Source organism: Schistocerca piceifrons, chromosome X, assembly GCF_021461385.2.
Source record: "Schistocerca piceifrons isolate TAMUIC-IGC-003096 chromosome X, iqSchPice1.1, whole genome shotgun sequence".
NCBI lineage: Eukaryota > Metazoa > Arthropoda > Insecta > Orthoptera > Acrididae > Schistocerca > Schistocerca piceifrons.
In genome coordinates, this window is record NC_060149.1 from 62,061,808 (window position 1) to 62,084,155 (window position 22,348).

The following is a 22,348-nucleotide window of genomic DNA, read 5'->3' on the forward strand; positions in this document are numbered from 1 at the left end:
CCAATATAAGAACTATGAAACTGACAGTCTGCTCTATCATGCAATTTCAAAATGATTTTAACATGAAAACATAGCACAATCACGAAGAAAACTCTTGAAGGAGATGAAAGCTGCTGCTGCTGCTTACGAGTTTAAGGAGACTAAAATCTAGGGCATCAATCTCGTATCTGCTCCCCAGGATGAAATCTGCACCTAGAATGAATTCCATGTGCAAGTGTGAGAAAATTTTCTAAATGTTTTTGTAGCATGTATCTGAGGTGAGATGCACACAACTGCCCAGTATTCAACTATAGGGATGTGAGAAACCACCTAAAAGTAACATCCAGGCTGGCCAGCACACCAGCTCTCATCATTAATCTGCCGGGCAGATTTGATCCCAGGCTGGCATGCCTCCCCATCCCGGAAGTGAGCACTTTAACACAAATGGCTATCCAGACAGGTGAAAATGGTTCAAATTGCTCTGAGCACTATGGGACTTAACATCTGCGGCCATCAGTCCCCTAGAACTACTTAAACCTAACTAAACTAAGGACATCACACACATCCATGCCCGAGGCAGGATTCGAACCTGATATCATAGCTGTCGTGCGGTTCCAAACTGAAGTGCCTAGAACTGCTCGGCCAAACCGGCCGGACTGGAAAGCTGAGATGTAGGTAGAAGGTATAGGGGACACAATTATCATATTTATATCTATAGATTTGCATTGTCTCTGACACTATGTTATTGAGATATCTTAAAAAAAAGAGGTTTTATCTGCATTCTGATAGTCTCTGGATTTTCCGGACTGCAAACAAGGATAATTGTTGGAAGTTTGAAACATTTTTTGAATTTTGTGTAACAAGTTAAGCAAGAACTCAGTATTACAGAAAAGCTTCCAAAAAGCAGCCCCCGTGAAGAATTCAAAACATTTTCTATACATATAAATTTCAATCACCATTATTATTATTATGAACAGTTCATCATTTCAGAAAGATGGTTGCAGTTTTGTTTAAAACTCTTTCATTGTGTCTTGTCTATGCAAAGTTCTAGGTTTACATTATTATTCATACATGTGGTCACTTTTTCAATACGAAAGCTTTAGGTCTTTTGCATTGCACATAAGGGGGGGGGGGGGCAGAGAACTAATGCACAGACGTATACTATCCCTACCAGATCCTATAACCTATCCTATCCCTATCAGATTCTGTAACTGTTACTACTGAGGAAACAAAGAAAAGAAAAGTAAGAACAAATAAAGTATATCTTACAATAAATACCCAACAGCAGCTAACCAAGTGTTGCCTTGCCTCATACATTAATAAAAATGAAGCAGTTGTGCAACATTTGAACATAAACACACACCATACGTACAAAAATTTCTGGTCACCCCTCCGAAAAATTTGTTTGTGAAGTCAGTTCATGAAAGAAGAATTTATTAATGCAAGTGCAACATGTCAACATGGAAAACATGTCTTCTGTTAGAATGAGTTAATGGAGAGAATTTGTAAGAGCTCAGATAGGACACACTTACAGGTCTGTTATGAGTTTAGGCATTCCAACAGATGAGTTTCACAGAACTTCCATGAACCGTAGTCCATCATTTACAATGTTATTTTGATGGGAGAACATCGAGGATACACTAAATCGAACCATCACTCTTGCATGCCTAAGACATTAACACACGAGGAATGCAGAATTCTTACACCAACTGTACAAGGCAGATATCAAATAAAATCTATTTTGAAGTCTCACTGCAGGTCAGGTACTGATGTCAAAGAAAGAATTATCCACCAAGAAATCAAATGACTCTTGCTTTCATGATCCTGTTGTCATCCAGAAGCCGCTACTCACATGAACAAATGTGCAGTGTCACTTAGGGTGGTCCACATGTTATTGTAATTTGTTTGTGGGGGCAGGGGAAAGTTTTATGGAATGATTAGTAATGATGCCTTATGTACCATTCAGATGAGCATTTGTGAACCTGCCGGATGCCTGGAGAACAGTAGTTACCAGAGATGTTGGAATAACAGAAAAATTTGGAGGATTCAGTGTGGCAGCCTTCGGTTGATTTTTCTGGCTTGCATCTTCACTGTTACATTTTAGCCAGTGGAAAAATCAAAACAAAGGTTCTCACATAAAAACTTTAAACAGCAGTAAGTTTTCCACAATGATTCAACAGTTTACAATGAAGCATTTTCTGTATCATGAAAATGCTCCTGTCCAAAAATCCAAGATGATTTTATGGTTGGTTCGTTAGTTGGTTTAGAAGAGGGGGGGAAGCGACCAAACTACAAGGTCACCGGTCCCTTGTTCCTAATAAAACAATGCCACAAGTGTGAGAATAAAACAGACAAGACACATAAAACAAAAGAAAGGAAAAACCACAAGAACAAAGGAAAGGCAACAAACTCTAAAAGGAAAAAAAGAGGACAAGAAAACAACAGACGCTAGAAACAGAAGAGAGTAAAACAAGAAGGCAGATCACAGTGGCTGGCAGACCATGAGAATAAAACGGGAAAGCCAGCCACTCTGCAAAACATTAAAACCTCCACCCTAAAAGCACTAGGGTGGAGGACACAGAGGGACAAAGGACATGCGCTGAAACTTAGATCAAATGATAAAACCCACCCTCACGAATAAAACATAAAACTAAATCAGCCAATGTGGTGGTGTCAGATAAAATGAGCGGCAACGAGCCCGGTAAATCAAGATTTCGTCGCTGGGCAGTCAAAGTGGGCAGTGCACCAGAATATGGGCCACTGTCAACTGGGCGCCGCACCAACATTGAGGCGGGTCTTCACGGCACAAGAGGTAACTGTGGGTCACCCAAGTGTGTCGAATGCAGAGCTGGCAAAGGACAACTGATTCCCCGCGAAAGGCCCACATGGAAGACTCCACACATTCGTAGTCTCCTTAATGACATGCAGTTTGCTGTGCGTACTGTTATGCCATTCCGTCTCCCAAAGCTGAAAAACCCTGCGGCGTAAGTCAGAACGCAGGTCAGGTTCAGAGATGCCCATCTTCAGAAGCGGTTTCCACGTAGCCTGTTTGGCCAGCCTATCGGCAGAGGGTAGCACTGGTTGATAACTTGCAGGCTGCTGAAGGAGTCAGTACACAGAAGAACCGATTCCTCGGGGCATGAACGGATATACTGCAGTGCAGGAGATATGGCCACCAGCTATGCAGCAAATACACTGCAGCCATCAGGCAAGGAATGCTGTTCAATATGGCCTCTGTGGACAAAGGCGAAGCCAACATGACCATCAGACATCGAGCTGTTGGTGTAAACCATTTCAGAGCCACGGAACACTTCAAGGATTGAGAGGAAGTGACAGCGGAGAGCCGCAGGGTTAACGGAGTCTTAGGGCAACGCGAAAGGTTCAGACGAAGCTTTGGCCCACAGCTACACCACGGAGGTGTATGTGAATGGACCTCAAGGAGAGGTGGTGAAGGGAAGGACTCCAGTTCAGACAGAAGCGATCGCACGCGAACCGCAATCGTTAGCCTGACCTCGCCCGCCTATGTGAAAGGTGAACCGCCGTGGTTTGGGAAAAGAAGACGGTAATTAGGATGTTCAGGAGAGCTATGAATGTGTGCAACGTAGCTGGTGAGCAGTTGTGAATGTTTGATCTTCAATGGAGGGACTCCAGCCTCCACCAGTACGCTTGTCACCGGACTCATCCTAAAAGCTCCTGTTGCTAGTCGAACTACGCAATGGTGTAATCAGTCGAGCAAATGCGATGCTGAAGGCGCCGCTGAAACATAAATCACGCTCCCATAGTCAAGGTGGGATTGAACAAGGGCTCTGTAGAGCTGCAACAGCATGGAGCGATCTAAACCCCAGTTGGTGTTGCTCAGGCAGCGGAGGGCATTGAGGAGGTGCAGCCAACACTTCCATTTAAGCTGATGAAGATGAGGAAGCCAAGTCAAACAAGCGTCGAAAACCAGACCTGGATCCCTATTCATCACTGTTAACACCACCTCTCTATACACCAACATCCCTCATGCCCATGGTCTTAACGCTATTGAACACTACCTTTTCCAGCATCCTTCAGCCTCCAAACCCACCACCTCACTCCTCATATATCTTACTAACTTTATCCTAACCCAGAACTACTACTCCTTTGAAACAACAGTATACAAACAAATCCATGAAACTGCCATGGGCACCCACATGGCACACTCCTACACCAGCCTCTTTATGGCCCATATAGAGGAGACTTTCCTAGACTCCCAAAATGCCAAACCCTAGTCTGGTTCAGGTACACTGATGACATCTTACCTTCATGATCTGCACTCAGGGCCAAGACACCCCTATCTTCATACCTTCACAACCTCAACACCTTCTCTCCCACCCGCTTCATCTGGTCCTCCTCAAACACATGTGCCACCTTCCTAGATGTTGACCTCATCCTCATCCTCACTGATGGCTCCATCTGCAACTCTATTCACATTAAACTCAACAACTACCAACAGTACCTGCCTTTTCAACAGCTGTCAGCCATTTCACACCTAAAAATCCCTCCCATACAGCATGGCCACCCTGGGACGGTGTATCTGCAGTGTCAAGAACTTTCTTGTCCAGTACGCTGAGGGTCTCGTCAAGGCATTCACAGAAAGGCACTAGCCCGCAGACCTAGTGCACAAACAGATCTGTGCCATTTCCTCTCACAGCCCCAATCCTCCCACCACCCGCAAGAACCAGGCACAAAGGAATTTGTCACCCAATACCACCCTGAACTAGAACAACTTAACCAAATCCTTCGCCAAGGCTTTGATTACCTATCATTGTGCCCCGAACTGAGGAGCCTGTCATAGCTTATGTCACGTGATCTCGTCAGCCATTGAAAGCAGATATTCAGAACCCAGGACACGTGCTGTAGTCAGCTAATAGCAACATCACTGTTAAGTAGCGCGGATACACAAACAGGAAAAGTTAATGTTTTAAATTAATATAGACCTACATAGTGTTGCTACAAGAAAAGCAAAGCTTTCACATATAATATTGGTCTCTAAGGTTAATAAGCTGCAAGAGAAGCTAAGCTTTCACATATAATGTTGATATTTTTTGCGCGTGTTGTACTTCAAGATAGATCACACAAATGTACCAGGAAAATTTTTAGCCGAGTCCAGTGACTTGTCCTCAAAGTTTTCCACAAATAAATTAGCTACCGTAGAGGAGAGAGAACATCCCATAGCACTACATCAATTTGTTCATAATAACGACATGAATGTCTGATCTCCTGGGCTCGAAATACTTCTAAATGGCTCGTCATCAAACACTCTGTGATTTAAGAAATTCATCGTACATTCTCCCACATAGTTCAACATGCGTAAAAGGAGATTTACTTTGCAAGTAACGCTTTTCAACCCACGATTCCCAATATTTTCCCATGACCTGTTAGAAATAGGTTCCTTTCAGTAGTTGTCAGAGAGTGCCAGATAACAGGCGCCACCGCGCTTTGGCAGCTACTATGATGCAGGATGCCCATATGTTCGTACGTGTAAAACATTAAAAGATCTTACATTATGTCATAAAAGAAACAAGACATCAGAGGATACTCCAAGAGCATCAGAATTTCATGAACCATACTAAAATGGCACATTTAAAGTGCATACTCGTTTATCCAGATTCCCAATGAAGTAGGCCTCGACCTGATATTAAGCTTTTCAGAGTGGGTTTCGGGATGTAAATTTTCTTGGAGTACCAGTACTGTATTAACTCATTTTTGATTCTTTATTACGGCATAATGCCATATGTGCTAGAAGATGAAAAGTGCACATGAAACGCAGCGAGCAGTTGAAATTAGCCAATAGTACGATACTAAACACTTCGTTTTAAACACATTGACTGCCTTGTTCTACAAGGCAATTAACGCATGACTGTCAGAAAAGTGGGAATAAAATAAAATCTGAAACTAATAACACACATTAGCCTTCCGTAATTATGTAAATGTATTTTAATTCATTTGATAGCTCCCGGCCACAGAAATCAGTTTTGTTTTCATTTGACCTAAGAGCAGTAAACGAACAGGAAACAGCAAAATCACTAAATGTAAACACGGGTCATGTGGGGACTACACACTTCCCCACTATAACTCAGACTGCTCTGCGCATCAGCCGCAGATCTACGATATTTCCAAACCTGTTCTAACAAACAATTTTGTCATGACTAATTCTGGAACTATTCTTGACTTTGTCAAAACTTATACGCCGATTAACTTCACTAACCCCGCCAGAATCACCGGCTTAGTTATCCCTGATTAGTCTCCGGTTAGGCATTGTTATTTTCATACAAATCCTTTTCTGTGCTACTTCCAGAATAGAACTTACGCTGCTGCTAGACGGGGACTGTACAACTGGCCCTTACCAGCGTAGCGATCTGGCCAAAAACTTTCTGACAAAATTTCATTTTCTTGTATACACCGAGAAGATAATACGTAATCTTTGTTACCTGTTATTTCTGCTAGTCGTTTATTTCCACTCTGGTAGTCTGACTATGGATTTACCTGGTAATTATAACAACGCTGATCACTTGCAAACCCAATCAACAACATAATCAGACAACGATTGGCGTTAATGCTTTCGGCTTTACTCCGCTCAGCACGTATAGCCCGGTCCCCTTCTGCCTGCTGGAAAGTTTATTTCTAGATGCGAGGAGGATTCCCCTGATGATCATCACGTACATTATGCACGCATTCAAAAATCAACTTATGAATCATTCAGAAATCAACTTAGAGTGTGTTCAAAAACCAACACTGATGCGTTTCAAAATCATATGAGTAATCGATAGACCAACGTGCGCTGGATGCTAGGCGCTTTGTGAAACAAGGTTTTTTTCTCCTTATGAATGTGAATTTGGCGACACCCCCCGCCCCGCAATTGTCTCCCAGGTCAGATACCTCTGTCTGACCCCCCCCCCCCCCTCCTCCCCACCGCCACCCTCATAGAGACCGCACCTGCTGCGCATGCGTGAATCTAGCAGCTTGGGCGCAGCAGTAAAATTTTCCCCGGTTGCATCTAGCTGCTTGCTGCGGCTGCTTATACAGCCAACAGCCACATTTCTGCAGCCAGAAGGGGAAGAAGGTACAACTCATATGCCACTCATGCACATGCGCATGAGGCCACTCGTAACTGCTAAAACGAATCTAATGTAAACAGTTGTGACGTCACGCTCATCAGAGGCAATTTGTTGTTAAGAGGCATTGCATAGTCTTCCTAAAGCCTTTGATACATTTTGCTGTTGGCAAACAGCTTGTATGAGCACTGTGTTTTGTTGTTGTATATGGCACATTTCCCATCCAATTTATGTTTAATTTTCATATTTTTTTCTCATTCTCCTTCTCCTTCTATTGTTGCAGTATTATTCTGCAGTAGCAGGATACAGTAATATCCTTTGTTAGAGTATTGATTCTTACCAGTGAAAATTACTAAAAATTAACTGAAAACTAAAACAACGAAAAATTCCTGGAATTCTAAAAAATTCCCGAGTTTTTCCCAGTTTTCTCCCGGATGAAAAAATTCCCAGGTTTTTCCCGGATCTCCCGGGTTGTATACACCCTGTGCACATCTTTTGATGAAGCCCACATTGGAAAGATCATGTGTGTAACATTGTGTTTGCAAAATCAAAAGTGCACAAATACACCAACATATCAATGTTCTTGATGCTCTGGTGACAGACCAATTGTGGGTGGTTCAACTGTCTGTATAAGATACATGCTGCGTAATGCAATGTAGGACTCAGCCATTGGACCTAGCATCACAGAACAAAGAAACCTGTGTGTCTACTAGCTAAAGCTCAAAAGTTTGTATAAGGCAGACAGTTTAATGTGGCAGCTTTAGGTGGCAGACGTTTTGAACTGTGGTTACATCAAGTACTGGTAAATGTCAGGCCTGAACTACCTCTTTTAGGACACTGCCGATTAGCAAGCAATTGCTCGGTAGCCGTTACAGAATGCTTTGTGTTGCGCATTTCTGAGGGTTTTCTTTTCTCATTTTGATAATTCTAGTTCATTTACACAACTGGTTGAGTGCCCATTTGTAGTGTTCACACTCTGCACTTTAGTGATCTCAAAATAAAACACGTCCGTGACTTTCGACAATGTCAAAAGTTTTATCCACAAATGTGAAGAGAGTTATTTTTGGTTCTACTTCTATGCTAAGTACCTTGTTGGTTCTACCTGTAGCATAATCACGTATGGGTCACACAGCTACAAATACCTACAAAAGGTCTAAATCAATATTCTGCAGACTCTGTAACTATTGAATCTGTTGGGGAAAGAAAAATAATGTCGAGATACCCCTTAAATCAGACCAGTACTCTGTTCACCAACGAGAAAATGCTGCTGCTTCTCAACAGAAACAATTATTTGTTGAAAGCTTAGACAGAGCCAAAAGAAGAAAACAAGAAAAGGCCATTTTGGAAAAACTATTGGTGTTTTGGAAAAAGCAAACTTTCCAGTCAGAAAGCTCCCCAGTCATCACTTTTCTTTTCACAGCAAATTTCAAAGCTGTAAGGCTTCATCTTCAGGCACATAGACTAACAATCTTTTGAATTTCTATGTTTAATCATTTACAAAGAAAAAAGATTAGATACCAATTTCACTAAAGACAGATGCGAAATTTGCAAAAATTTATGCTACATTTTCAGGTGCTTAGTCATTATCAATATTTCTCTTTTCTAAAATGAATAAATAAAATGTGGAAAGCATGAATACAGCATTAGGACCAAAACAACATCTAGAGAGGCTTCTAGGGATTAACATTCACAAAGAAAGGAGTCAGATACGTGAGTACACATGTATTCAACAACCTACCCAACCACATTAAATTTCATGTACTGTAGATAATATGGAGGTATTTAAGAGTGAATTAAAGAACTTTCAGTTGGAAACCTACTCTCTACTTCATTGAACAGTGTCTTCACAGAAACTCTTTAATTTATCATTTTAAGTCTTTTATAATTATGATTAACACTGTAAAACAATAGTCTTTACTAATGTAAAGTCATTTCACTGTACTGCAATTAAAATATACATCTTTGACTTCTTTCCACATCTCACAGAAAACTCTCCATTGTACCCATGGCATACTACTAATGTAATATAATGTAATTACTCAGTTAACACAAAAAAATCACACATGTGAAAATGTGGGGGGTAGTGACTGTCAGTCCAAACATATAGAGATCTACAGTGTTGCATACTTTCATGCATATAACGCATTGGTTTAATGTTCTTATGATAATTTCTTTGAGATTTTACAGTATTTTAGTACTGTATAGTCATTCGACTACAGAATAACTCACGAATACTGGAAATTACTGACTCATAATACTTCAGTTTAACACTTTCAGAACTAGCCTGAATATTAACTTATCTGGAGACCATCTGCACTTAATCACGCCCCTTTTCAACCACTCAAATATGAAGTATAAGCCTCCTCCATTATTATGCATTTATTATAGAAATGTATTTCAATATGATTTGAAACTATAACAAACCTCTGCTCTTAGTGACCTCTGGAAGTTTAATAATCTTAAAGCTCTCAGTTCAATCTCAGCCTTAATCCTCAAATCTTCTGGCATTGATGCTGGGAGACTAGTTAATTCTTGAAGTCTCAGTGCTATTCGAGCATTCAACCTGTAAATAAACACAAGAAAGTCATTCAATAAAGTAGATGCTATACTAAAAATTCCAGCATCTGATGATATTGGTAAGGATGAGACAAAGTCCTACACTTTTGCTGAAGTGAAGGGTACAAGAACATAATTAACTAGTTGAATATCTATTTTTCTCTGCAGAAGTTAAATAACTGTAGTGTATACTGTTTCTCCAGCGACATGGTTTTGCACTTTTCACTTACAGCTATAGCTTGATACTTTTGCCCACTATGGTAGATCCATTTTCCAAAATGTCATAATGGGAAATAGCTGCAGGACTAACATTGGTTGGCATATCATGAATCTAGACTGAGGACACGGTTATCTACTTGTGTCGAGTCATATATGAAGTGTAAATCGAAAGACTAATGAACGGTTTCTCATAACATGTAGGTTTTTACGGCCGTCGTCTTCATTAATTAAAACTTCCGGGCTGCCAGGCTGAGAGGCCATGGTCAATCAGTAAAACTACTACTTCCTGACATTTCGTTGCCAACTGCTGGCAACATCTTCCGAGGTGAGTCAATGACTGGCTGCCAAGCCGTGGAGGTCCCATTTATATGGATCACACAGAGGGCACCACTGTACGTCACTTGGGGGCTAACTGTAAGTCTATCTCTCACAAACATCATTATTCTCGATTAAAGGTAATCAACTGTCACATTGTTGTTGCAAAGTTGACCACCATATCTTGTCTAACTTTAAACCCTCCTCTTTTCGATTAAAATTGTGGCAGTGTTTCTGAATCTCTATAGCCTCCCTATACATACGTGCATAATAACGTGATGTCCTAGCTAGCACCTGTCTCGCTAAATTTTATTTCATGATCACCATCTTTAAAAACATGTGCCGTCGGTATGTCCTAGTTGACAGTTCCTTTTGTGTTCGGTTACATGGGTACTGACACTTCTTTTTGTTGTTCCAATATAAACCTTCCCACAGCCAAAAGGAATTTTATACACCCCAGCAGTTGCTAAGGGATGTCGTGCATCTTTCACCGATCTTAAACACTCACTAACCTTCTTGGTGGGTCTAAAGATTGTTTCAACTTGAAACTTGGCCTGAACTTTCCCAATATGGTCCGTAATATTGCAAATAAATGGAAGAAAAACTCTTCCAGCTGACGTTTGTTGTTGCTGAATGTTGTCAGAGGCTTTTCTTCTGGGACGAAGTGCTCAACCTATCTCATTGTCAGCGTATCTATTTTTATTCACAGAAGAACTGTGCGGTCAGTGATACAGGATGTGCTGCTGAGAGATCTGATAGTATTAAGTTTCCTCATGCAATTTGCCTTGAGCTGGTATCCATATGGATACCATGTTAACTTACTGTGAAATAGAAGATCCAAAAATTTTGAAGATTCTACAACTTCACATAATTGGCTACTGAGGTAAAGTCCCGGGTGCACATGCACAGTCTTGGGTCCACAAAAGTGTAAGACATGAGGTTTCGTGCAAGAAAACTGATATCCATATTTCAGAATAAAGTTACATACTTTCTGTATGGACTCCTGAAGTTAGTACCCTGTGGTGCACAATGAAATGGAGCTGTAAGACAGGGAAAGGTGGATCCCATTGATGTCACAATACCATTACACACACATCACAGAGACTTGAAAAGGTCTCTGGAACCATATAGTTTCATTTGAGTGAGGCCCCTATGCCTGCGTTTGAAGCAGGATGCCCCTTTTGTTCAATGCTAAGGTGCTATTTCAGTACAGTTGGACAGCCTCTGCAATTCTGTTCGAGTTTAGGGGGAATACCAAGTGGACTGAGGCTTGGATGGCACATGCTTCAATAGCCTGTGCATTTGCGTAATGCCACTGTGCCTGGGCGGCATAGTGGTTAGCGCATCTGCTTAGTCAGCAGGAACCCCATCTTTCGATCCCAGCCTTGGTACATATTTCCACTAGTTGCTGCAGTCTGCATATATAAACAATACCATTGATGCAATAGCGGAAAGAGTTGCACTCAGAACTGATCCTTGAGAGACCCCAGTTTTCTGTATGTTTTGATTGCAAAGGGTTGAACCTAACCAAACTCAGAACAGTCAGAGAGATACGAAGGCCCACTCATGCAGAGAAGACAAGATATGATGACATCAAGTGGTATCCTATGCCTTATGTACGTCAAAAAATACAACGATAAGATATTGGTGATGCACAAAAGTATTGTGCACTGTGGATTCCAGATGAATCAATTTGTCTGTGGTGGAGCATAAAGAACAAAAGCCACTTTGAAATTGTGATAAATGTCTTCTGGCTTCCAGGCGTCAGCACAGCTGTCAGTTGATCAATCTTAAGAATAATTTACACAGCCCACTCATCAGAGAGATTGGCCAATACCTAATCAAAGTTCAAGGATCTTTTCCTGGTGTTATGACAGGAACACAACACCGTCCCACCACTGAGGGAAACACCCTTCCTGTAAAATATAATTGAAAAACCCAAGGACGTGTTTTATGCAGTCGTCGTCTGATTGTGGCTTTATCAGGTCCAGAGACTGTGTCATGACACACTATTAAACTGCTATGGAACTCCAATTCACTAAATGGAACATTGTATGATTCAAAGCCTTGTGAACAGAAGTAGTAGTTTTGCTCCACCTTACATTTCCGGGTCAGGAAATTAGGATGGTAGTTACTGTAAGCAGACACTTTGACAAAGTGTGATATGATGCAAGCAGCAGTGACCACGAATCAGTAAAGATGTCGCCATAGAAGAACATGTTGAGAACTATTGTGGATGGTGGTTGGCCGCAAATACAGTGGAGTTTAGTCCACACTTTAAACACCGTGGTGTGGGCTCTGATAGTTGATACATATTGTTCCCAACATTCTACCTTCTCTTTTTTTTTTTATTACAAACCATGCCTTTGCTTGAAGTCTCTTAAATGCTCTGTAGAAGGACGGCATTTGTGACATTGAAGTGCCCTTCAACACTCTCTGATGGCTGCAGACATTTAATCAGACCACTAAGGTACAGGTTTTCAGGGAGGGGAGGAGGGGGGGTGCGCGCAAGGGCCTGAAGAATAAGGTATCAATGCTTCCGCAGTATGTATAATCATGTCAATAGTATCTTGTACCTCTCCTTTGATATCTTTTGCTTGATTGGATCCAAAGTTGCTCTATAGGTAAAAGCTTGCCAGCTGGCTTTTCAAAGTGTCCAATACTGTTGGTGTTCCATTGGTTGGTAGTTTGAGAAAGGGAGAGTGATAAGAAAATGATAATTGTTGCCTCAAAGGTTGCCATTGACATACGACTGGATCAAGGGTGATATGCTCAGATTGTGAACTGCAATAGACTGGAGCAGCAAAGAAACTGGAAAAAGCATGTGTATTCAAATACAGAAATATGTAAACAGGCAGAATATGGTACTCCGGCTAGGAATGCCTGTATAAGACAACAAATCTTTGGTGCAGTTGTTAGATCGGTTACTGCTGCTACAGTGGTAGGTTATCAAGATTTAAGTGAGTTGGAACGTGGTGTTACAGTTGGCACACGAGCAATGGGACATGGCATCTCCTACGCAGCAATGAAGTGGGGATATTCCAGTACAACCATTTCATGAGTGTACCGCAAATATCAGGAACCCTGTAAAACATCAAATCTCCAATATTGCTGTGGCCAGAAAAAGATATTGCAATAACGGGACCAATGATGACTGAAGAGAATTGTTCAACGTGACAGAAGTGCAACCCTTTCGCATATTGCTGCAGATTTCAATGCTGGGCCATCAACAAGTGTCAGCGTACGAACCATTCAACGAAACATCATCAATATGGGCTTCCGGAGCCGAAGGCTCACTTGTGTACCCTTGATAACTGCATGACACAAAGCTTTAAGCCTCGCCTAGGCCCGTCAACACTGACATGGTCTGTTGATGACTGGAAACACGTTGCCTGGTCGGGCAAGTCTTGTTTCAAACTATATCAAGCGGATGGACATGAACGGCTATGGAGACAACATCATGAATCCATGGATCCCGCATGTCAGGTGGGGACCATCCAAGCTGGTGGAGACTCTTTAATGGTGTGGGTGTGTTCAGGAGTGATACGGGATCCCTGATACATCTAGATATGATTGACAGGTGACACGTACGTAAGAATCCTGTCTGATCACCTGTGTCCATTCATGTCCATTGTGCACTGCGCATAGTGGCTCTAAGAACACACTCCTGAGTTTGAACACTTCTGCTGCCCCAAACATGAACATTATTGAGCATATCTGGGATGCCTTGCAACATGCTGTCAGAAGAGATCTCCACCCGCTGGTACTCTTACAGATTTATGGTCAGTCCTGCAGGATTCGTGGTGTCCATTCTCTCCATCACTACTCCAGACATTAGAAGAGCCCAGAACATGTCATTTTGCGGCACTTCTGTGAGCTCGTGGGGGCCCTATACGATATTAGGCAAGTGTACCAGTTTCTTTGGCTCTTCAGTGTATTTATACCTGAGCATGTTCCATGAGCCATACTGATATGTGCTGCATCTGCAGTCTTCAGTAGGAAGACTTCCAGTTCTGAAATTAATTGTTCTAATATTTGGCCCCACGCAGATGTGGTTTCGCTGCCCCACAGAGGACTGTGAGAATTGAAGTCCACCAGTAGAAGGAAGGGTGAATGCAACTGCTCCACTACCTCCCCCAACTTGTGATACGATTTAGATCTGTCTGGGGGTGGATAGATATCACATACAGTTACCGTATTTACTCATATCCAAGCCACACCTGAAAAATGAGACTCGAAATCAGTGGGGAAAAAAATTCCCGAACTTAAGCCGCACCTGAAATTTTAGACTCGAAATTCAAGGGGACAGAGAAGTTTTAGACCGCACCTCCAAATCGAAACAAAGTTGGTCCATTGTAACACGAGACACAATTTAGGTCTAATGGATCAAGATACAGCTACAGTAGTTTGGGTGGAGTCGTAAGCTTAACAGTTAAGCTTTACCAAGTAGCCATTACTATGTGTCAAGCGCTCCGTCCGCCCCCTTCCTTCCTTTTTCACGTGCTTCGTCTGGTTCGAATCGATTGCTTATTTTGCTTCGATCTGATAAATGCTGTTATCTTTGTTATAGGTGTTTACGTCACTCGAAGCTGAAAATGCATTATTGTACTGTGTCATGCATTGTTTGTCGCATTCTGATAATGAGTGTTTACGACCTGTTGCCACTCGCGGCATGGCTTGCTTTTGTGCGCGCTACCACGGCTTTCAATTTTTAAAAAAAAAAAAAAAAAAAAAGAGAGAGAGAGAGAGAGAGAGAGAGAGAGAGAGAGAGAGAGAGAGAGAGAGAGAGAGAGAGAGAGAGAGGAACTGTCTCATAAGCGAAACAATGGCAAGAGTCTGCTATTTGTTGTTATTTACACCGTTGCTTTCTTCGATGATGATCAACAAGAACCAAATAATAGACTGCATATGATAGATGATGTTCTGAATGAGAGTTTAGCGAAACTTTTTCTCCATTTGAAAGTCTTTGCAGACACCTCTTTAGTATATTACATTCTGCATAGAAATTAGAGTCATCTTAAATTTAAAAATCTAGTCAGTTGCCGTGCTTCATTTCTGACTATCACTATTAAGCATAAGAATAAAAAGAATATAAACATGAAATGATATGTATATTCTTCTGCATTTGCTGTTGTCATCACTCTAGTTTCGCAGTTTATTAGGCATACAGAATTTAAATGAGATAGCAGCAAACACGAAAGAATACATGGCACAATGTTTACATTCTTCTACCTTTTCTTTTAATTTATTTACTGACGCAGAGGTTTTGGCGCCAGTATTTATCTTTGTGCCTTCAAAGCCGAAGTTTAGTTGTGGCGGCACCTACCAACATTTTTCAGAACTTCCGCTTACTTTGAACTCTATCCTAAGCCGCAGGCAGTTTTTCAGATTACAAAACAGGAAAAAAAAGTGCAGCTTAGATTCGAGTAAATACAGTACTCGAACAGGTAGAGACAAACAACAACAGCTTCTAATTCAGTGGTTAGTGGCATTTTCTTATTGAAAGTGTCAGGGCATATGAGCGTGCAGACTCCTCTGGATGCCCTCTCACCATTAACATAACTTTTGCAGCACACGATTTGTAGTTTTTAATAGTAGAGTGTTTGGTTTCTGAGAACTCTGTCCCCTGGAGTTCCACACTAACTGCAGAGTAAGTATCTTTTAATTGACTAAGTTTGGCCTTGTGGCAATGGTAGATCCAATGAAGTAACATCAGATTGAGATCTGAGAAAGCCGTGTAGGGGCAACAGCAGTATGAATTACTTTGCTGATGAGTACTGTCCTGCCAGAACATGTAATTTTTCATTAGTATTCACAGGCTCAACCTATGTGGAGATGGGGCCAGATCGACCACAGCACCAGAATTCAGCTTCTCAATTTTTTCTTCTCATCTCGAAGGTTTCGATTTCTGTGACGATTTTTTTATCTCGACTTGTGTGAGAGAAGAAGACTGTTCTTTTCTACAGCCTGCAGCTTGTGGCTTTGTCAGCCACTGGTTGGTGGTAGACTGAGTGTCTGTTTTGTTCTGGGAGAGGCCCATATTGGCAGGTGTCCTCTTCCTTGACAGTGCTAGAGAAGGATGAGACATCTCTGGCTGCACCGAAGGGGTGGTTACCACGGGTGCTATGGACTTGGGGGTCGCGTAAGCTCCAGTCCCTTCTCCAACAAAAAAGCAGGTATATGAATGTGGCTATGGCCAGGAGTTGCTTTCTGAGACCCTAATATTGTGCTAGGCGAGGATGTTTGCAACGTTTCATGTCACATCAATTGAGTGAGTCATTCAAACTTTGTCTCAGCATTTAGATAAAGATAGGTGGTCAAGCATTTTATATTCCTGGACTTTCTTCTCCCTCTTGAAAGTGGAGCATGTCAATGAAAGAGGGTGGTGGTATTCTGGGTAGTTTACGCATGTAGGGGGTTGTTCACAATGGCTAACCCCATGTGTTGTTCCTCTGCATGTCCCACAAGCAGCTTCATCATTACAGCAGGAGGACGTGTGTCCAAATGTCTGGCACCTAAAACACCTGACAGGAGAAGGAAAATAGGGCTTGACATCACATCTATAAACCACGATCTTAACTTTCTCAGGTAGAGCTCTCCAATTGAAGGCTAGGATTATAGCTCCAGTATCCACCTTATTGTCCTTGGGTCCTCTCTGAAAACAACAAACAAAATGTACTCCATACCCCTACAGGTTAGCATACACTTCATATGTTTGTACTGTTAGGTCCCAATGGAAGAGGACACCTTGAATCTTGTTGAATTTATGATGAGAGGAGATGGTAACTGGTATATCTCTGAGCTACTTCAGGACTAAAGTGCCTGTGACTGGTTAGCAATCAAAGGTTTGATCAACAATGATCCATTGCTCACATTCTCTATTGCAGCAAGTTCTACATTTTTACACCGATATTCTGCAAGCCACTGTACGCTGCGTCGCAGACTTGCGTGTTGTTCAGACCTACCAGTAACAAATATAATAGGCCAACTCTGAACTGCTCTAATGTCCTCCTCCAATCTGACCTGGTACGGATTCCAAACACTCGAAGTATTCAAGAATAGGTCACACCAGCACCCAATACGTGGTCTCCTTTACAGATGAAGCACACTTTCCTTAAATTCTCCCAATAAACCGAAGTCAACCATTTGCCTTCCCTACTACAGTCCTCACACGCTCATTCCATTTCATACCACTTTGCAATGTTAAGTCCAGATATTTAAATGATGCGACTGTGTCAAGCAGTACACTACTTATGCTGTATCTGAACATTACAAGTTTGTTTTTCCCACTCATCCGCATTAACTTACTTTTCCCCACATTTAGAGCTAGCTGTCATTCTTCACACCAACCAGAAATTTTGTCTAAGTCACCTTGCATCTTCCTACAGTCACTCAACTTTGACACCGCAGCATCATTAGCAAACAACCGAAGATTACTGCCCATCCCATCGGCCCAATCATTCATGTATACAGAGAACAACAATGGTCCTATCACTCTTCCCTGGTGGGCACTACTAATGATACCCCTGTCTCTGTTGAATACTCGCCATAGAGGACAACATACTAGGTTCTATTACTTAATGAGTCTTCGAGCCACTCGTGTATCTGTGAACTTATTCCATATGCTCACTCGTACCTTCATTAACAGTCTGCAATGCTGCTCTGAACCTATCCTCAATATCTTCAATGAAAACCAGTTGCTTCATGCTGCGAAAGTTTCTCCAAAAGTTCTGGAGTATACCAGGAACTGGGTGAACTGTCCACTTCCATTTCTTCTTGCTTGACTCTCATCCCATGGCACAGCCGAAGACAGAAAGACCATAGGATTGTCAGCTTCTGCATTAAAATCTTGCTTCCTATTTGCTGAGACAGCTGTGATGGCATGGTCAACAGTAAAGGCGAGTCTGATTTATTACACTATGGATATTGATGGCACTCACTCTAATCAAGAGCCTGTCCCCACAGGTGCCACACTCCCAAGGCAGAGGCTATCTGGCATAATAACTGTTGCTTGGAGCTTGGAGCCCTGGATTGGATGGGCAGCTACTTTTCAGTATAGATGTGGAAGTTACAGTGTGATCCCTGCATTGTCAGGGGGCTACAACCATGAGGGTACATAACATCTCCCACGGAAAATTGGCTACCATGCTGGATTTAGAGTGCGAACATGAATTCACACTAGTAGTACAACCCAAACAGCTCGTACTTCTGCGAAATTTAGAAAAGTGAAGGTCAAAGCTTTAGAGGAGGAAAGGCAACCATAAGTGATTAAGCCAAAAAGATTGATGGAAAGGTTGTGAACTGAGCTAAACCTGACAGGTATCGTAATATTAACCAAGTCGTAACTGTAGAAGCAGGACTAGGTATAAGACTCCTCTTACGACACGCAAGGAATCATGGATTTACTACAGCCCCCAACACTGCAAGAGAGTAGAATATGATGTTATTTGCATTACTGGATAACTATGTTGATATTTGTAGATGCAACTTTATGGTGTTACAGATTTGTTTTGTGAAAAATTTCCAAATCATTACGTTTGTTCGGTCTGTGCATCTAGCCCTGCACTGCAGGGAAACCACAGAACATACCAACATGGAAATAGGTGTATGAACATTAGACTGCTTGGAAGAAGGTTCAACGAAAGGGGCCAATCATAATTTGACAAAAACACATGACGATGACACATCAATACAGTGGTTTGTAATTTTATATTCACTACACAATTTACTTTTCAAGTACAATTATGTGAAACTTCAGAAAAATTTTACTTGTTAGAGTGGAAAACATCAAAATAAGACTGACACTTTATCAACCTTCCTTCACTAACTGCTTCTGAGAAAGGAAGTCTGTGTTATTTTCAAAGTTGTTATAATGATGTAAGTCATATATACTTTCTACTTCAAATGTCCAATGACATGTTTGTTTCTCATAGTGGATTCTAAAGACATTGTTAAATCTGTACAGGGATCAAGATGCAATCTGCATAGCACACCAAATATACAGGAACACCTATCGGACAGGCAGTACTCTACATCAGTGTCCTAGACAAAATTTAAATGTCCATTTCATCTCTTCAAGAGTTAAATTTCGAAAAATCCTTTCACAGTGGGTGGATTAGTTATACATAGGTCATTAAAAAAAGTATTCCATATTGTGAGAGGTGAGAGCACAAACCACAACCAGAAAAAAGTCTAGTAAACATGGGCACTAATATGAATACCTCACACATCAGTTTAACTGTAGTTTCATATGTTATTCACGTTAAGTATCATGTCAGATTAATGACTAATGGGTCATGTAGTGTTACCTGAATGAAAGGCAGCATTAGCAACACCAACAGCAAACTTACAAAAAAAAGCTGACCAGCACTTACTAAATTAGTGCCTTCCTCAGGGAGAAGAGAGGGACACGTCAGGAAGGTCAGAAAGAAGTAGAACACTGACAACAGCCTCACAGTACATTTACTCCCTCATGAAGTTTGTTGTTAACAGTCAATCATAATTTGAAAACAACAGTAATGTTCATGATTATAATATCAGAAGGGGAAACGATTTTTGCTGTCATTTCATTCAACCATAGTGTGGAACAAAAAGGACTGACATTCAGCCACAATAATCTTTGACCACCTACCCACTGATGCAAAGAATTTAACAGTTAGTAAAATTATCTTCAAACACTAAATGAAACACACACCCCCCCCCCCCACACACACACACACATATATATATGTGTGTGTGTTTTTTTGGAAACACTTAAGATAGGTAAATGATCAGCATGTTACCACATTTTCATTTAGAAAGTGTACTGTAACTGTACAACTTACTTGTACCACATCATAGTCAGATATTGCAATTATGGTCCATGCAATATGCAAATAGCTGAAACTGACACCTTCCCTCAGTTATCTTTTTTCCCCCTTATCCTCACAACAGGTACGCCCGTCTCATCCTAGAGTCTGAGTGACTTGCCACTCATTTCTTATATTCCCGAACCTTACCACCTCCTGCCCTGAGGAAGGAACTAATAGTTCTGAAAGCTAGAACTAGTGTTTTTACTTTTAAATTTGCCTGTTAACAATACTGGAGTTTCACCTACTGAAGGTATACAGGCCAACCATTCAGCCCCTTCGTAATTTTATATATACATGCCAGATAAGTACAAATGCCTTACGAAATCCTAGTAGTTAGCTCTTTTTGCTCCAACTGTCATACCCTAGCACCACTTCAAAATATGGGTTGTTCCGAGGATTCTGGTGTTCAGATCCAAGATGTGCAGTATATACAATGAATATGAGGAGGTAGAATCAAGATGTAATGCAATATTTCCTATTCAAGCTCAAGAAAACGAAATCTTGCCGTGTTACTTCTATTTACTGCAACTATATATCAGAGTGATTTAATTGTATTATTGTGACTGATTTCAATTCACTGTTAAGTCTCAGAGGTTTAACATTCTCTCTCACATTTTCTCATACATTCTCCTCCATTCATTCATTTTCTTGTAAAAGTACGAACAGCTCCAGGCAGAAAAGTTAACTGTGCAAAATACCTTCTCTAACCAATTCTCAAAATCAGTGTCTAATAATTTAAGATATGCACATATGCACAACAGAGAGAAATAAAAAATGGGGAAGGGGGGGGGGGGGGGACATGTTAATATAATTTGTGGTATTCACTGGTTCTCCAAAGTAGTCTATACAATGCTGAAAAATGATAATGTTATGAATTATTTATACATTGTGCATACAGTAAAACTATAACTCACTGAAATATTCTCAGCAGATATTTAAACAAATTGTATTTTGCTGCCTTAGACTAAATTAGGGTTACAAGTGCAAGGCTTCTCAATTTCGTATAACGCAATGATGATTGCTTTATAAAAGGATTCAACTAACCTGCGTTCACGCTCAGCTGTTAAAAGTTCAGGTGGTAATTTTGACGGCCTTGAAACAGGAGTAATACGATTTTGTATCTGTGGTTGCTGTGGAATGGATGATGCACCACTAGTATTAGTGTTAGTGCTGGTAACATCAGCACACTGAACATGGCTGGGCCCAGCAACTGGTCCAAAACTACTTGAAGCTTGTGAGCTTAAAGGTGTAGACGTAGTACCTGTGACAATCAACCAACATAATGCTTAACAGTAACAACACGCGCACGCGCACGCGCACGCGCACACACACACACACACACACACACACACACACACACACACACACACACACACACACACACACAGTCAGTCATAAAATCACAATTATGGCATATACAACAAAACTCTATGACAAAAATAATGACTACATTTTAAAATTTACATAAAATTTCAGGCAACATTTACCCTACACTTAAGAACTGCAACAAATACTGCTAAAAGACATATATAGGCAGGATGTTTTGAGTCAGTTTTTGGGCGTTTAGAGACGAACCACTTGCTCAGATTGGACAAGGAAGGGGAAGGATATCAACCATGACTAAATATACATATCCTTATGTTCAAAAAATTACGTGATACACAGATATTTCTTCAAAGGAGACATCAAAAGAGGCACATCTTGTAACCAGCAATGTAGATTCATGTCCCTGCTAGTAGTGGACACTCCAGTGAAGTCCCAGTGGTAGAAAGGCCACTAGTGAAGGTTTTAATGTCATACACCAATTGAGGTGTAACATCTGTAGAGCTTTTTATGTGCGTATGAGCACCAAACACCTGTCAGCCAGAATGAAAGATTACAATCTGTGGTCAAGGGCAAAGATAACACCCAGTGCAAATACACTAATGTACTGAACCCAACATGCTTGACTTCACGGGCAGCTTCACAACAAGTGTCGTCCGTTTTCCATTCCCCCTCCCCCATACTCCTATCTTCCACCACCACCACCACCACCACCACCACCACCGAACCGTGTAGATGAAAATTACTCATTTCACAGCCTACCTAAGACCCTGATCTCCCCCTTCCACTATGTTTCTCACACCACTCCATTAAGCTATACCCAAACTGCCTTCTACACAGTCTTTTTTTCTGTGTTCTACCCTTCCCTCTCTCTCACTCCACCCCATTCCTCTACTTTCATGTGTGCCACATGCAGCTTCCTTGACCTGTGCCACGATAAGTTCACTACACATCCCTATCCCCATTCCCTTATCCCCTTGGTACCCTCCTTATCTTATCTTATCTTCCCCCCCCCCCCCCCCCCCA

The 22,348-nt window shown here is 41.4% G+C and overlaps 1 protein-coding gene across 1 annotated transcript in view; it reads right to left on the minus strand.

Moving 5' to 3' along the window:
* LOC124723063 (ATP-dependent helicase brm-like) overlaps positions 1-22,348 on the minus strand; it is a 256,556-nt gene that overhangs the window by 199,946 nt on the left and 34,262 nt on the right. Inside the window, exons 5-6 of the mRNA XM_047248240.1 lie at positions 21,044-21,260; positions 9,483-9,621 (exon numbers count right to left, since the gene is read on the minus strand). Coding sequence (XP_047104196.1) covers positions 9,483-9,621; positions 21,044-21,260 — 356 coding nt within the window. The remainder of the gene's footprint in view (positions 1-9,482; positions 9,622-21,043; positions 21,261-22,348) is intronic.